The 18,049-nt window shown below is 43.1% G+C and overlaps 2 protein-coding genes across 4 annotated transcripts in view; one reads left to right on the plus strand and one right to left on the minus strand.

Annotated features, from left to right (window-relative positions):
- Positions 1-18,049, minus strand: part of ubtd2 (ubiquitin domain containing 2) — a 393,205-nt gene that overhangs the window by 355,622 nt on the left and 19,534 nt on the right. The window lies entirely within an intron of this gene.
- The window catches only part of arhgef12b (Rho guanine nucleotide exchange factor (GEF) 12b), a 66,114-nt gene continuing 49,040 nt past the window's right edge, over positions 976-18,049 (plus strand). For all 3 annotated transcript variants that reach the window (XM_083787637.1, XM_083787638.1, XM_083787639.1), the window contains exon 1: positions 976-1,881. In XM_083787637.1, the coding sequence (XP_083643763.1) occupies positions 1,850-1,881 (32 nt within the window). In that variant the 5' untranslated portion in view covers positions 976-1,849. The remainder of the gene's footprint in view (positions 1,882-18,049) is intronic.

Below are 18,049 nucleotides of genomic sequence, written 5' to 3' on the forward strand. Positions count from 1 at the left end.
CCTCTTGCCCGTGAGGAAAACTCCAAAAGAAGAGACTCCCTTCCAGTATGGACAGGTGTGCACTGTGCAGTAGTGTCTGTGAGTGGGCAATATCCAAATGCAAAACAATAATAGAAAAATTAAAAACATGAAATGTCCATGCTGATAAAGAGATAGTAATAGTAACAAATTGTACACAATATTAGTAGTATATTGATACACATTGAGGGATATAAAGCGTCAATAATGATCATAAGCTATAAAGTATGGTACTGTCTGACAAAGATCAGCTGAGGACAGACAGCCATATAGCCAATATTGGGAGGGGACCCCCAGGACTGTCAGTGTTGGTAAAGTCCACAGGATGACTGGGTAGGCGATCTCTTCTTCTGTATCTCTGTCTAATGCAGGATGAAAACAGTAGCAGCGTGTGATTTGTTGCTACCATCTAGTAGTAGGCTATACAATGAGAGATGTTTTACAGATTTGCCCTGACAGGGACAGCAGCTATAGTGGATGTGAATGTGATTTCAGCTCTTGGGAGTTTTGCTACATTATCAATATGTCCATACACAGACAAATGTGTATGGAAATGAGGAAGAAGGCATTTTTTAAAGAAATAAAGAAGAAATTAAAATAAAATCAATATATATGGTCAAAGTGAAATTATAGTCTATTGTTTTTGTTTTACTTATTCTCAGTTCTCATTCTCACACTATCAGCAACAATGATTTATTGTAGGCCTCTGTTTAATCTGTTATTAGACATGAGTCATAACTATGTCAGTGATGTAATTAGGCCTATCATGTGTATGCTAGAAGAGACTGTAGTGGGCTGTTAGTGTTAGACCATGGAATGCATGCAAAACTCAAATCTAATATAATATAAGAAAGCTCCCTATGTGCAATAGCAATTTACCAGTTTATGAGGAGAGCACGAACGCATCAAGAGGAAAGGTGACTTTTTCCCCCTTTTGGTCCGTTTTGGGGGTGGGGGAGGAAGCATTTCCTTTTTACATTTCCACTTCACAATGTTCTCATCAAGCCTGTGCAAAGCAAGAATGGTCTAACTCTTAAGGAAGTTTCGTAACGGGACACTGCGTTAATGTTTCAAAAGCAAAGTAGATTTTTTTTTGATATTGGGAAGTTGACGGGATTCTTCCTGGCATCAGGGCAGACTAACGGGAAACTGGAATAATGATACCACAATTATTATTTCCAAAGGAAAAAATAAAGAAATCCATGTAGCCAGCGAGAAAGTGCCCTGCCGGGGAAGATTACTTGCAACAAAACAGCGATTCGTGCAAAATTACCCAAGTTATTGGACTGAAACTGAAAACGCGTGCAGTCCAACTTGAAAGTCCATTTCAGTCCAGTAGTTTAGTCGGCTGGAGGGTTATTATTTCCCAGTGGTTTGGAAATACGGATGCAGACAGACGGGACAGCGGCTGGCAAAAGGAAAACATTTGGCGTCTGGTGTTTCTCCACGGAAAAGGACCTTGTTTTGGATTTTTGCAGCATTTCTATACCCGCCGGACAGGCGGCAAAACATCAGCAACGTTCTGTGCGTGTTGTGAGGAGTGTTTACACGGTCACCTCTGCTTTCTGTCAGCAGTCAACTCTTTATCGCATCACACAGCTGCAGCAACAACGGGGTTCGAACTTCGCGAACCGTGCAAGAGCTATTATATCTCCCCCCGGTTACTGGATAGATACAACCACTTTTATTAGTCACCAGAAGACGCATCAAAGAGACCAATTTGGATAGAAAATATAAGAGGTTCACTATCTTTAAGAAGATAGGAGAGCTGGACGTTTGTTGTGGTAAAATGCTGCTTGGGTGAAGCCTGACGAAACCAAAGGGAACCCCAATGAGTGGCACACAGTCAACACTCACGGACAGGTAAATAGTATTTTAAAGCTCTTTTTGGTTAAAATTCGGACTCCGTACGGGGTTTCATACTGCTAAACTACAATGGATTGAGGTTTTGCTCCTGATTCTTATCATCCACCCCCCCCCCCCACACACACACACACATACACCCAAGTTTTCCAACTTATGAGAAAATTCGACTGCTTGGTCAACTGCACGTACCGTCTATATATATAGCCTAATAGTCGATGAACAGAGGCGTATCTGTTGTTCACGCTAACAAATGTAAAGTGTAGTAATAACATGGCTCGTAATATTGTTTAAAACGTTAGAGGTTATGTAGCATACTGTGGGAAAAGGTTTCCTCTCTGGAGGAGGAAGCAGGCGGGTGGGTGGGGGACCGGGGGTTCCTTTGTGATGAGGTTTACCAGTGTGAGCCAACAGGGGGCATAGTCATTAGTGTACTACTTGTGTATTTGCCTCAATGCTAATGTGCCCTTAATTGTGACTAATGGTATTGAGGGGAAACATCTGCAATTGTGTGTGTGTGTGTGTGTGTGTGTGTGTGTGTGTGTGTGTGTGTGTGTGTGTGTGCGCGCGCGCGCGCCGCGCTCATTTCTATTCAAGACTTCAAGTAAATTATTCCAAAATCCTTAATTAAGAGGCATTTTTTCATTGGTGAGCTGGTAGTACGTATACTCTAATAAAATGACACAAAAACGTACATATAGCCAGTAGCACTGATGAATGCAGAATAAATGTTATAAATCACAGGTGTATGTTTGAGGAGGGAAGATTCACATTGGAAGCCAGAGTCCAGAGGATGGCTAAATTATTCACAACATGGGCTGTATCAACTCTCTGTGCCTGTGTTGCACTAGGAGGACAGTGGCAGGTGCAGCATCTAATATGCCTACACTGACATGGCGAGCTATCGGTTACTTGCTTGCATCAGGACTATAGGGTTAAGGCTGGCATAGTAGTATTAGTGTAGTACAGATGCTGCTATCATGTGATGATCAGTACATTTAAGTTTGAACTTTACCCCAATTTATAGTATACAAAAAAAGAAAAATAATATAGATCGATAACAGATTGAGTTATTGCACACATTTTGTTATTAGTTGGTCACATTGCTGAAAGGGGGAAAAGTCCTGAAGGCATTCTAGGTTACATTTACAGTATCTGACTGAGTATTCTGTCTATTAGCAATCTACTGTACACGACACATTTACTAGTAGTACCCACTACCCACATCAAACTCTTTGGCAGTCTTACATTTATTGTAAGAATGATACTTGGCTAAACACTGTAGAATGGAAAATACATTATTTCCAGCCTTTTCTGATTCCATCCCGCTGAAGTCATCTGTGTATTTTTACTCTCCGGCACTTTGGAGAGTCCTCTAAGGAAACAGAAAAATACCAGCACACATGGCTGCTTCAGAAAGTCTAACAACGTCATTTGATTTCCTCACCCTCAGTCCTTATAAAGATACTGTCACCAGATTAAGTTCCCATATATGTCTCTGTCCTTTTCTTTTAAGGCATGCAGACCTCTTCATGTTGCTGTGCTTCTCTGTAATGTTTTTGTCAATGGCCATGGCTTTAGTTCTGCCTCCATTGAAAACAACTTGATAAATCAAAAGCACCGCCGTCCATATTTTTTGTGTTACATTAAAACTCCCAGCTATGCACTGTTTGGCTGAAACTACAGGCACCAGTGATATCATATCATAAAGAGGGAAAAATGGTGGAGAGAATATTTCAGCAATGAAATGCCTTTGCCACATTCATTTGTAACATCAGTAGTCATTACCAGAAACCCAATTTCTTTCTGACTAAAACGAATTGCAATCTGGGTAACATTTAAAAATGACTCGATTCAGTAGATATCTGACTGGATCAAAATTAGCAGATGAGTTGTGATTGTTTTTGACCACTCGGCTGTAGGCCAAGCTGTCTATAACAGCTTCTCAAACACAACTCAAGCTATAGTACATGCATGACATCATAAAATAGAAGCACCTCTCCAGCCACAAAAGGCTGGAAGTAAACATGAAACTTGGGGCATAGTTGAAATAACGTGAAAATCCACAGTATACGTATAATTTATATCTGTATGCATATTCATAGTGTGGCTGCACCACTGAACACCATATTGTGATCTTACTTCATTCATATTCTGCAAACATTAACATAGTACCTATATCACCTACTGCTATATTGGTTCCATATTAGATCGATGTCTTGTTTTTTTGGCCAGGGTCACAGCACAAAGTCAAAGTTTAGCTCTATGCTTATTTATACATAGCATGTGGCGTGGGTGTAGCAGCATCTCATGGACTGCCTTTTTAAGGCCCCTTAAAAAAACATACAATTGGAATAAGAAATAAGAATTCCCTTATTGTATTTGTCTGTTTTTTTTCTTCTTCCGCCAAATATTGCAGTTCTGGCTTAACAGTACAGTCGTTTTTTGTGAAATTTGGCAGTATGGTAGAGGGCTATGCCAAAAGGTGAAGACACGAAGCCCACAACCATTGGCCAAAGGGTGGCGCTATAGCACTCAATTGAAAATGCTCATGATCCGTTTGACCGTCAGCAATAAAGTTTTGATACACATACAGTACAGTAATGCGTATCATCATACCCAAACATCTTTAGTGTTCTGACTTTTGACCTCTGACCTTTAGATCAACCACAATTTTGAATTATATGAAAATCTCTCTACTCCTTTGATCAAAATTCATAAATTATTATGGCTTATTGCTTGGTCCTGCCTTATTGCTGCTTGAAGCTATATTTGTTATTTACTATAGTCCTACTAGACCCCAGGAAATCAAATTACATCTGTCCACATAAGATCACGGGATCTACTGAATGTGAAGGGGGAGGTGGCAAACTGACATATTAAACCTACGACACGGTATGGCATCTCCCTAGTATCCTAGTATATGTTTTTGTTAAGATCGGTCTCCTGAATTAGTCAAATATTTAATTATTGGCTTAGGAATATAAAAAAAAAAAAAAAAAAAAAAATGGGGTGGGGTGGGGGTACTACTACTCCTCTGAAAATGATGTCCTTTAACCCAGGGCTGCTTGCACATGTGCATATTGTACAATATGGGCTTTATGTGTATGACTAGCTTGTTGTCTACTTTACTGCAAGCTGCTGCTGTCTGAGAAGCACTTGTCCCTTTCGGTTTTTGAGGTCAAAATTGAAGACTGCCTGCGAGGCTGCAACACAGCATTGGAGGAACAAAATTCACGGCCATCTGACATTTATCTTGGGATATAATTGAGTGCTATTCACAAGCCCTGTATTTCACTACAAGATGTCAGAGGAGTCCACAGGAACAGATTTCTGTTGTTCAAGCAACAAGGTTTCTCACACCACATTTACGAGATTTTGTTGTGTCAATGTGATGGCACACTTCATGGAACATCACTGGCACTGGGCCCTTTCATTTCCAACAGGGTCGTCACATTGGAAATGCAATGACTTGCAGACATGTGGCTCAGGAGGTAGAGTGGCAAGAAGGTTTTTGGTTTGATCGCCGGCTCCTCCTTGCATCGCGTCAAAGTGTCCTTGAGCAAGACACTAATTCACTAAACCCCTAACTGCTCCTGAGTAGCAAGTCTGTGACTTGCTGCATACAGTAGTTGCCTCCGCCGTTGTGTGAATGTATACAGTATGTTTGAATATGAGGCATACATTTTAAAGCACTTTGCCTGGTCAGTAGGCTAGAAAAGTGCCAGCCTACAGTATATAAATACAAGACTATTACCATACAGGTAGGTACATGCAGCGAAATGTTGTTCGGACATGTTGCTGCTGGAAAATAGTTACTTTATCAGTGCAACGTTGTCTGAGTTATAGGCCATCTATTTGATTGATGAATGGCCCAAACAACACGGTTTACCAAGACCACCCCCATCTGATAACGTTGTCAGCGCTCTGTCTGATACAATAGCCTAGTAGTTGAAAAAAGTATTTGATTATTATACGCTCTGCAGCTGCAATGAGGTGCCCAGGCCAGGATTATATTACATAAAACTGTATAGGTTAATACGAATGATATTTACTGTCTCTGAAACACTGTTCAAAGACATTGAATATCGCAGCTGTCGGGAATTACGTTCCATTACGTGCATCAAGTGGATTACCCCAGGTGAAGGCGTTCAAGTATCTCGGGGTCTTGTTCACGAGTGAGGGGAGGACGGAGAAGGCGATGAGCCGGAGAATCGGAGCGGCAGGGGCGGTATTGCAGTCGCTGTACCGTGCTGTTGTGACGAAAAGAGAGTTGAGCCAGAAGGCAAAGCTCTGTTTACCGAGCAATCTTCGTTCCTACTCTCACCTATGGTCATGAAGTGTGGGTCATGACCGAAAGAATAAGGTCGCGAATACAAGTGGCCAAAATTAGTTTTCTTCAACGGGTGGCTGGCATCTCCCTTAGAGATAGGTGAGAAGTTCAGTCACACGAGAGAGACTCGGAGTAGAACCGCTGCTCCTTTGCCTGGAAAGGAGCCAGCTTAGGTGGTTCAGGCATCTTGTTAGGATGCCTCTCGGGCGTCTCCCTAGGGAGGTCCTCGATGCACGTCCCACTGGGAGGAAACCCCGGGGCAGACCAAGGCGCAGTTGGAGGAAACACATCGACTCACTGGCCTTGGAACGTCTCGGAATCCCCCAGGAGGAAGTCACTAATGTTGCTCTGTTGAGGGAAGTCTGGAGCACTCTGGTGTAGCTGTTGACCCGTGACGGATAAGCGGTTGAGGATGGATGGATGGATGGATGCTGTCGGGAAGAAACCACCTAACTCCAAAAATATTCGTTTTTTCAGGAAATAAAAAAATAGTGCCACATCAAAGTTGTTGTAACTTTATATGTTGTCAATTACTTGCATGAGAGGGGGAGAGGTGGTGGAGTTAATTGCTTTAGCAGACATTTTGAAGGTGCAATGGAGTTAAGAGGTTTTGTCCAAAGCGTTTATTACTACACACAACAACACACAGACATAAAGGGTAGCACTGATTTATGCAAAAGAAATCTAAAAATGGAGTTAGGAGGTTTCCTCCCGACAGCAACGATATGTTATTTCAAACTGCAGTTTTTATAAGAAGCCTAGTAGAGTAACTTTGGTTTATGTTTAGCCTAATTACCCCAAGCTGGTATAATGTAATTTCTTGTTTTTCTTTTGAAGGTACAGTAGAAGGAACATAGAAAGTACAGTTCCTGAAGAAATGATGTAGGGTCACTGTTTGTAGGTGGTTTCTAGGGTGTAAAATGCTGTTTCTAGGGTGGAAGAGGCGGTTGCTTAGGTGTAACGAGTGGTTGCTAAGGTATAACAGGTGGTTGCTAGGATGTGGCGGGCAAGTACTGTAGTTGCTATGTGGTTGCTAGGGTAAAACAGGTGTTTGTTAGGGTAGGCGGTTGCTTGGATAATACAGGTGGTGGCTAGGGTGTGTAGGCAGGTGGTATGGTGTTGCCATGGTAATGCTAGTCCCCAACTGGCTACTCGGCTAGGGAACATCACCCTTGACTTGACTTTTGGATTTTAGCCAAAGATTGATGACGTAAATGTAAAAATGTTTATAGATTTCAGTTAGTCTCATGTACTGTCTCATGTCTGCCTCAGTCATTCCAGGCAGTTGGATATTGAGAAAAAGACTAAAATGATGCGACGTGATCCATTTTGTATTGCTTCGATCAAATTGAACAGAAGTTCTCTTTCTGTTCTGTTTTGCCCAGAATGGTCATGTGCCACCTGCTCAGATGCAGGGGGTGACCAAAGAATGTCAGGGGAATTTTTTGCTCTTTGTCACGCAGTATCGCTGATGTGGATGTTTTCTTCTCCACACTCCCCCCCCCCTCCCCACCCCCCACCCCCAGAGGGCCTCGCGGGAAGCGGTGACATCACTGATAAACAATGTCTGTCCGGCCCTGCCAGGCCACCAGCCCTTCCTGAAAAAGCTGCTGGCTACAGCCATGCAGGATAGATGAAGCTCAACTCATTGTATCTCCTGTATACAGTGCAGGTGCATCAAATCAGGCCATGGACCTCTGTGCTATAGGAAGGCTCTGACTGTACACAAACACAGCGTGTGTGTGTGTGTGTGTGTGTGTGTGTGTGTGTGGTCATTTTGCCCTCGTAAATGCATTGGATATTTATGGCGCCTCCTGGTCTATAAGAAAGTCTGTCTGTGTGTCTGTCCGGAACTAATCTCACAAACCGCTGACGGATCAGTGCCACAGTTCTTGTGCACACACTGCCAGTAGGCTAAAGAAGTACTTCCAGATATTTGTATATTCTCATATAATGCAGTGGTTTTCAACCAGTGGGGTTCCAGCTAACCAAATGGTTGCTAACGAAATGGACCCTTATAGATATTTAACTCTTTAGAGCATTTCTACGCTCTCAAGAGTTAAATTATTGTTAAACATCTGCATCAGTTAATTACCAGAAGGCTACACATTTAGAGACTGTAGAAGAATAGTTACTTTGATCAACATTTGCCTGTCATCTCTCCTCTATCTCCTATCAACATCAATACAGAATTGTGGACAAAATCTTATCCAACGACAACAAAATATATAATTACTATAATATAATAAGTCTTGGGTCTGAGAGAAGAATACATCTTATCAAAAGTTGGTCTGTGGTTCAAATGCGGGATGAACAATGGACTTTGATATGAAAAGGGATGAAAACCACTGTATATAATGTTGGCTAAAACCTTGAGTCATACATCATAGATTCGTCATAACACATCTCACTCACATCACAGCCATAAATGATGTCCGGGATACACATGGGAGTCTCTCTCTCTGTCTCTCTCTGTCTCTCTGTCTCTCTGTCTCTGTCTCTCTCTCTCTCTCTCTCTCTCTCTCTCTCTCTCTCTCTCTCTCTCTCTCTCTATATATATATATATATACACACACACACACACACACTGTACATTACACTGCTGCATCCGACCCACATTGATCAAGGTCCAACATTGGGTGTGTGATAGGATAGCAATTGAAGTTTTCTTAACAACTACATATATATATATCATCATCATCATTTTTCGACCGTGGTCGAGATCATGGATTTCACAATGCCACGCCAGACTTTCCGGTCCTTCATTGCCATCCCCAGTTCCTGGTTACTGATGCATGTGTCGCTAGCAATGACATCAGGGAACGGCAGTTTTCTACCTCTGGTCTGCTTTGAGGCAGAACTCCAGAGAAGAAGGGAAGATATACTGTAACCTCATTGTCAGCTCTGTAACAGTGGCCGGGAAACTGTGTTCTTCTGGATCGGACTATGAAGAAACACGTGGAAGGTTGCCGTATATTAGATTAGTCGATTAATCAAGTATATATGTGTTGAACCTTGATCAATGTGGGTCGGATGCAGCAATGTAATCGCCTGAACACTGAATGAACTGTTTCAAGACATATGGACAGAATGCTGAAGCAGCAATGAATTGCTAACCAGGCACATATAATTGAGCCTTTTGTAACTCTGTATACTAGCCTGCAGCATTCTGTGTAGTCCTATTCAAGAAAAAGGAAAGTAGAGCAGAGAATGGAATTTGAGTTTTATCTACGACAATTAATATTCCTCTATCTCTGACCCTCTGGAGCTTAGTGGTTTGTTGTGATCATCCCTTAGGAATTGTCTGGTATTTGTGGCATCCAAGGCACAAGTGGATGGCTATTTCTCTCCCTGATAACAGCAAAGCAAGCGGGGAGTGGCAAGTGGAGAAACTCCTCGTCTATAAATGCCAGCAGACAAAGGTGACCTCGAAGTAGAGATGTAGGGATATCCGTTTTTTTTCCTTCCCGATACCGATTCCAACACGCAATAACTTGCATATCGGTCAATACTATTTTAACATTTTCTTAGAGTTATGACAGTCCTTGAAATTAATAGGTTTGGGCCATGGCCAGCCTAGCTGGCCGAGCACCTAGGTTCGAGTCCCGATCCCGACGAACCTTGCTGCGTGTCTTCCCCCAATCTCTCGCCCCGCAAAAATCACACCTGTGTGAAGTGAGGGGCGCTAATATATTAAAATGTAACTCATGTTGATTAGGTGGTGTAATGGTGATGTAAAACAAACGGTGCCAACACAATCATTAAATGCCTTTAACAGTAAAGAGACAATATTATACAATAACGGGTACATTAAAAATTTCCCTTCATTGTCAATGGCGTTTACAAAACAAACTTTGAACTAAAGACAAACATTACACCTGTGTATAGGACGGGCTGGCACCCCTCAATAAATAAATAAATAATTATATATATATATACATAAAAATGAAGGTTTGAAAACCACTGACTGATCTAGGAATAAATAAATAAATCCAAATATGACTATAAATGAAATATCGTCATGTGATAAATGATGGGGTATCGGATTGGCATATACTAACCGATACCAGCATTTTAGGTAGTAACGGCAGCTTTTCCCATATTGGTATCAGTTGAAAATGTCACCAGTAGCTTGTTTACTAAAAGTTCAATGACCACATGATAGAAAAAAGGAAATAAGTTAATAATTTATTAGCATCACCATTCAAACACAGTTCAGCAGCTTTAAGGTCACCTTTGAGAGTTGAGAGTAATTTCAAAGGTAACTTGAGTACAACAGTATATTTGATGTCAATTCAATGCACATTTTGCTGGCACGTTATTTGCAAACAGTCTTGCATTAAAGTAATGTACCGTATTTGGAGTGAAATATTCCTTGATATCCCAGAGTTCAATAACAATATGTCAAACCATTAGTCATGTAGTTTGTCAGTTGTTAACTGATGCTCTTGTCTAAATTAACTTATTTTAAGATGTATACTTAGTGATAAAAGGCTGATGAACTCCAGACTATAGCAGTATGTTGCGAAGCGAAATTCTACATTGTATGGGGTGCTTCACTCATAATAAATAACTGTTTCAAAATTGCCACCATTTTACAACAATGTATAAATTACACAAGATTAGCACTGGGATTTCTGTTTCTGTTTTCTCAAACCTTATACAATAACAAATGTATCCCATTTATATATCCCATCCACTTTGCAGTTTATTTGACTAAAACACATCTGCTTCTTTGGTCTCAACATGGTTTTCTTAAAGTCTGGACTCTGGAAGGGGCTAAATATCCACTGAGTTCCTCTGTCTTATCCAGTGCTACGCGTTAAAATCCTCAGTGTTAATCTAACTGAGAGTGTACCATTTGTACACTCAGAGATAGATTAGCACTCAGGACTTTACTGTGTACCTACCTACTTAGCCCCCACAGACTGTCTGTAGTGTTTATAATGTCTTTCCTCACTCAGTCTAGCCCTGTCTTATCGATGCTAATCTCCACAAACCACAGCAGAGCAGAAGAACTTTTAAAGATTTTCCTGTTCCCAAAATACAAAGATACCACCACCATTTACATCTCCCTTTTTTGGCGTCTCCCTTTTTTCTCCAGCGTCACGGGAGCATGATTTACTGTATTTCTGGAAAGGGGCCTTTTTGAATTCAGCTATCACCTCGAGAAATATTCCTTGATCTCTATTCAACCTTTTGATTTATCTGCTCTCTTTTGAATCACTGTAATGACTCAGTTAAGGTTTATAATCTGTGTTGTTTGTGAGGGCACTTAAAGTCGGCTCACTTTGGGAAGCCTAGTATGACATTTCTCCCCCAGACCCTGCCTCCTGTCTTCTGCTGCCCACCCCTCTCCCTCTCCGTCTTTATTCTCAGCCCTCTCCCACATTCAGGAAATGGGAGCCGAGCCAGAAGTCTTCTCTATTTCCGGGAATCGGTCCCACAAAGCTGCAGTGTAGTAACTTAGCTCTGACGTGAGAGCCATTGTTAAAAGAGCAGGGCCCCCATTGTCCACGGGAGGAACAGTAACACAAACAAAAGCCTCCCGCGGAAGGAGAGCAGTAAGGGAGAAGCGAAGGAGACAGAGTCCGTGCTATTTATACATTCAAAAGCACCAACCTGGCGTCTCTGTCTTCAAAAAGGATATGCATGTCGGATCAGCCAGACAGTCAAACCAGTAGCAAGGGGCTTGTTATAGGGTGCTGAAAGACTGGTGGCATTATCATACTGCTCCTTTTGATTAGGAAACGTTTAACCCATATTTAATCGAATCAACGAAACACAAGCGAGAGGCCTGGTTAGCACCTTGCACTACTAGGCACAATGACAGCACTTGTTGGAGGCTGTCCATAAAAACTTTCCACTCAATTTTTTCCAGCGGGTTTAAACCAGCAATATTCCTCGCACATCCCCCCCCCCCCTCCATCCCCACACACACTCTCAGCAGGTGGTGTTAATGCTGCGGAAGCAAATGGGAGCACTACACAGTAAAACTGTCAGTGTTCATTTGTAAGTCTGAGCATGTGCAAATATAACCAAAAATGCTCCATTTGGTTGCATTTGTTCAGAGTTCAATTAACACTCGGGAATTTACAGTGTAATACTTGTGTACAGAGGGCCTACAAGTGGAGAGGGTAGCTGCTGGTGTCGTGTTGCTTAAAAGTCTCATGTGGGAAAGTGAGCCAGGAGTGACATGAGGTCAGGTTATCATCATAGTACCTCAGGCAGTGTTTACTTCGGTGATGCTGATGGGAACATGGAAACGATTCGTTAATGCATTTCCTAGAGTCAGGTGGTAGCACGGAAGCACCGTTTAGGATGTCAAATCAGCTGCCGGAAATCAGAACCGATGCATTACAAGAAAAAGTGCCCCTCGGGTCACAGGTCTACTCTCCACCAAGATAGGAGCGTTTTGGGAAAAATGTCAAGTGGCATTTCTTCCTCAGCCTATAGTGGGAATAAGCGGTCACAGTTTCAAGCAGACGCTGTGTTCATGATTTGCGGCATTTTGTACAAAACTCCTGAAAACTTTGGAAGCCAATTCTAGCCAATCAGGATGGAATATGGGAAATCAAATGGGTCTGTCTTGATCACATGACTATAGAGATCATTTGTACGTACCGTTTTGTCTGAAGGAGTAATATAAAAAAATGTGTTTCACAAAGGTCGGCCTCCTGGTGGCGCTATAAAGAGCAGATGTGAAAAATGCAGGTCAAAGGTTTTTCCTTTGCCTCTAGGGCGAGTGCATACAAAGTTTGACACAGATTGGTGCAGTTATAGGTAAAAACTCAAATGGGCCAGTTACAGCGGCGCCATGAGGTTGATATGTGGTGGCGCTATAACTGGCCCTTGTGGAAATTCCGGTGGAGAGGTTTGTCGTTGCCATGCAGGGAGTGTGTGTGGCATGTGTGCACAGTTTGGCACCGACCGATGGTGCCGGAGATTAGCTGGTAACAGACGGGCGGACACACGGACGGAATGTGAAACATACTCTCCCCATGACTTCGGTTCATTTCAGCAAAGAGATTTGGTGTAGAGCAGTGGTTCCCAAACTGTGGTGCGTGCAACCCTTGTGGTGCGCTGGCACCTTCTATCTAGGGGGTGCGCGACATGAAAAGGCTAATGGTGGTGCTATGGTTTTATTTTAAATATATTAACATATTATGCCAATATATGGCAAAAATGCAGAATATACAGTATGCAGAATATAGCCTATAATGCATGCTATATTCAGGTTCATATGGATAAATTGTGTAAGTGTTGTTGCTGTTTGTTTTTTACTGTTGTTGAGACCGAAGACAAATTTCCACACGTGGACAATAAATTAAACTAACTAACTAAACTAACTAACTAACTAAATTGGAAATGTATGTCTATAGCTAATGCAATTTATATTTCCATGTGGGGGGGGGGGGTGTCAGCATGGCTGAAAAGGTTTGGGAACCATTGGTGTAGAGGAAAAGAATGAGGCGACCAAGTACTGTGGGGGATTTGCTAGGGTTGGAACGGCAATCAATTGGTTCATTTGTGGCACGGCCAGAGACTCTTTCTGGTGGTTCTGCACAACCACCTATCCGAGCAACTTACCACCAGGCACTGCGCTCCCTCAGGTCATCTGTGTGCCTTCCTCTCCATCCATATGCCCAAATATGGATGATTGACATTATAGTACTGACATAATTCTGGACAAAACATATTAAACTGCCTATTTGCTTGTTGCACACCAGTTTGTGCGCAAGCAGAGCGCAAGTACTGTCGACCGCCACAAACTGTCAAATCTCAGCTTCTTTGTGAAGGAACGTTTGAAATGTTGAATTATTAGGTTTAGCCTACTAAACCTACTTTATGCATGTAAAAAAGTAGTATTATGAAGTATGGTACAAGTTTCTATCTATAAAAGAAATACAGTTTTATCGATTTAGAATTATTCTGGATCCCTTTTTAGTTTCTCAATGAAAAATAAATCATCTATCAGATGAAAAAAAGTTATATAAACTATACGTATAGAGTATAATTATTTAATTATTTATTTTAAATAGTCAATTGCTTTAAATTTACTTAATCTTGGACTATATTGATATTAATACTAAATGCCTCTGTGTATACAGTATGTATATGTAATTTGTAAGTTGATTAGCAGTATACTTTGCGCCACTTTTGATGCGTATGCACCGTCCCAGCATATGACGTCAGGGTATAACTGGTATAACTAGCTCTCAATGATGACATAATAAAGATGTGGATTAAAGGACACAATGCCTTCAATGGTGATGTATATGTCGATCAGTGTCCGGTGGATTAAAGGAAATGCCTCTATGTATATGTAATTTGAAAGTTGATTAGCGGTTTACTGTGGTTACTTTGCGCCACTTTTGATGCGTATGCACCGTCCCAGCATATGACGTCAGGGTATAACTGGTATAACTAGCTCTCAATGATGACGTAATAAAGATGTGGATTAAAGGAGCCAGAGTGTAATTGGTTTTCGATGGTGACGTAATGACGATATGTTTTAGTGTCGGGACTCGGGAGGATTAAAGGTAATGCTCCTATGTATAAATGTATGTAATCTGGCACCACTGCCGTATCAGGCACAAGTAGTCATTACGTCATTTGCTGGGACGGTGCATACGCATCGAATATCGCCCTGGGCGAAACTAGTACTTGCGCGCTCTGCTTGCGCAAGTAACTAATGAATGTCAAATGATATTTTTGTCAAAATAGCCAATCAGATTGTGTGATCATTATCTATCCTACATTATGACGTAATCATGATGCAATGACATCACAACTGTGTAACTGTTCTTTAAAAACAATTGTCTGATACACTAAACATCAATTAGTGTCTTGTACCAAGGAAACCGGCCTTCCTTCATCCTAACAAGGTCATCCCTAAATTAGTAGTTGTGCAGCCGTGTGAAATGTTTCCCTGGACAATACATCTTCCGGTGGAAGAGCATGGGCGACACAGGGCTGCTGTGGTGGTTGGACACAAGATCTACTGCTTTAGAGGAGAGAGTTACCCGAGGAAAAGATATGACATTGAAGTACACGTGTTCAACACAGAGTCTTTATGCTGGAGGGTGTTGCCCCCAGTCACACCTGGAACAGGAACCCCATCCACTCTCTCCTTTGATGGGGACTTCACAGCTGTGCTGATAGAATATACCGCCTACCTCTTTTTTTTAATATATATTTTTTATCCCACAATTTTGTAACCCATTTTTCACCCCTGTGTCAATCATCTAATGTGATCCTGGGCTCTACACACCCTCCGCCAACCTGGGGAGAGCAACGGACTTAACTCATGCTTCCTTCATGCTTGAGTGTCCAAGTTGCTCCTTTACACCTGACAGGGGGGAGTTTCCCTGGTTGGACGTAGCGCATGGAAGGAACACGTTATTCCAACCAGTTCCTTTCCCCTCCATCAGGCGCCCCGGCTGGCCAGGGGGAGGCAGTTTAGAGTCCAGGATTACTGCATGTTTTTGTGAGGGTATCTACCCTAGGGGACACGGGGAGAACATGCAAACTCCACACAGAAAGGCCCTTTCGCCAACCCCGCCTTCGGGTATGGGCACTGATGACGCGGAGGAGGAAACACGCCGCCAGCACCCACAGCGCCCCGAGCGGGAATCGAACCCAGGACCTTCTAGCTGTGAGGCGACAGCACTACCAACTGTGCCACCGTGCCCCTTATACCGCCTACCTCTGGGGAGATTTTCCTGACAATGTGCTTCATGCATTTGATGTCGACGCCCACAAATGGTTCAAACTACAGGTTTCTGGGACTGTTCCAGAGGGGAGGTATTACCATTCAGCCTGTGTCTTGGGGAAGGTCATGTATATTTATGGAGGAAAAAGTTGGTATGTTCCGTCCCATTCATGGACTAATGACATCTACAAGTTGGACACCACCACAATGGTCTGGGCTTTAATTAACATCAGAGGCACTAGACGGTCTAGACCAGCTCCTACACAAAATGTCTCTACCACCATCATCGGGACAATGATGTTTGTATTTGGGGGCGTTTGGGAAGGACATGTCTACAATACCATCAGAGTGTTTGACACCGAGACTAACCTCTGGCTGAACACACCTTCTGCACAGCTTCGTCCAAAAAAACGGTGCTTTCATTCAGCCTTTACCTACAATGGAGAGCTGTACATATTTGGTGGCCAAAATGGCCATGAGCAGCGATGCAATGATCTGTGGAAATTCAGTCCAGAGACCTTCTCCTGGAAGAAGGTTGAGACCAAGGGGGACTGCCCGTTTCCGATGAATATGGTGTGCTACTGCTGTTGCATGGTGGGAGATCGTATCATCCTCTTAGGACACGGAAGCGACTGGAGCAATCACCTGTATGTCTTAGACCTCAGTCCTAGCCTCAAGACATTATGCAAACTAGCAGTTATTCAGTACGGTCTGGAGCAATCAGAACTCCCACGCGACATCAGATGGGAACTGGCAGCCATGACTACCGACAGCAACTGAAAACATAGTCCACTAAGCCCACTAAAACAAATAAAACCCTCACAAAAACATGCAGTAATCCTGGTCTCTAAAACTACCTCCCCCTGGCCAGCCGGGGCGCCTGATGGAGGGGAAAGGAACTGGTCGGAATAACGTGTCCCTTCCACGCTATGTCCGGCCGGGGAAATTCCCCCCTGTCAGGTGAAAAGAAGCAGCTTGGACTCCTCATGCATAGAAGGAGGCATCAGGTCAGTCCGCTGCCCCCCCCCCCCCCCCCCAGGTTGGCAGAGGAAGTGTAGCGCCCAGGATTACATTAGATAATTGGCACTGAAGGGGCACGGTGGCACTTTACGACCAGTGAGCTTTCCAAGGCGAAATCCACAGTGAGGGAGGGCAAGAGTGCTGGGCCAGATGGCATACCCCCAGAGGTCCTAAAGAACTGTGACCTTGATGACCTCACCCTGGAGTTTTGCAACCTGTCACTAATGAACAACAAACAGCCTGAAATATGGTCTCTGTCCAACATCATTCCAGTGCCTAAAGCTGGGGACCTCTCAAAGCCGGACAACTACTGAGGCATCAGCCTGACTTGTATCACTGCAAAGGTTTACAACAGAATGATACTAAACAGGATACGGCATGCCATCGACCCTCTCCTGAGAGAGAACCAAAATGGCTTCAGAGAGGGGAGAACTACCGTAGCACAGATCTTGGCACTGAGGAGAATGATTGAGGAGGTGAAGAAGGTTAACTTGACTGTTGTACTCTGCTTCATCGACTTCAAAAAGGCGTTTGACTCGATTCACAGAGGAACAATGGTGAAGATCCTTAAGGCCTACGGTGTCCCTCCCAACTTGCTCCGGGCAATAGAGTCCATGTATGCAAGAACAAGGGCCAAGGTGGTGACCCCAGATGGTAACAGCGAGGAGTTTGATATCCGGGCCGGGGTAATGCAGGGGGATACCCTAGCCCCTTTCCTCTTCATCATATGCCTGGACTATGCACTCAGGAAAGCCATCAGTGGACGAGAGCAGGATCTTGGCTTCACCCTAACACCAAGGAGGTCAAGACGACATCCCAAGGTAGTCCTGACAGATCTGGACTATGCGGATGACATCGGCCTGCTCTCCGACAACGTGGAACAAGCTCAGGAACTGCTGAACAGAGTGGAGCTGGAGTGTGCCAAAGTTGGCCTTAGGCTAAATGCCAAGAAAACTGAGGTTATCACCTACAACATCTCACCGGAACATCCACCTCTCACAACAACAGGCGGCACGGTGCTGAAGGAAGTCAAGGACTTCAAGTACCTGGGCTCATGGGTCAACTCAACCGAGCAAGATCTGAAAGTGAGGAAGGCACTT

This window comes from Protomyctophum parallelum (genome assembly GCF_964188405.1).
Source record: "Protomyctophum parallelum genome assembly, chromosome: 1".
Taxonomy (NCBI): domain Eukaryota; kingdom Metazoa; phylum Chordata; class Actinopteri; order Myctophiformes; family Myctophidae; genus Protomyctophum; species Protomyctophum parallelum.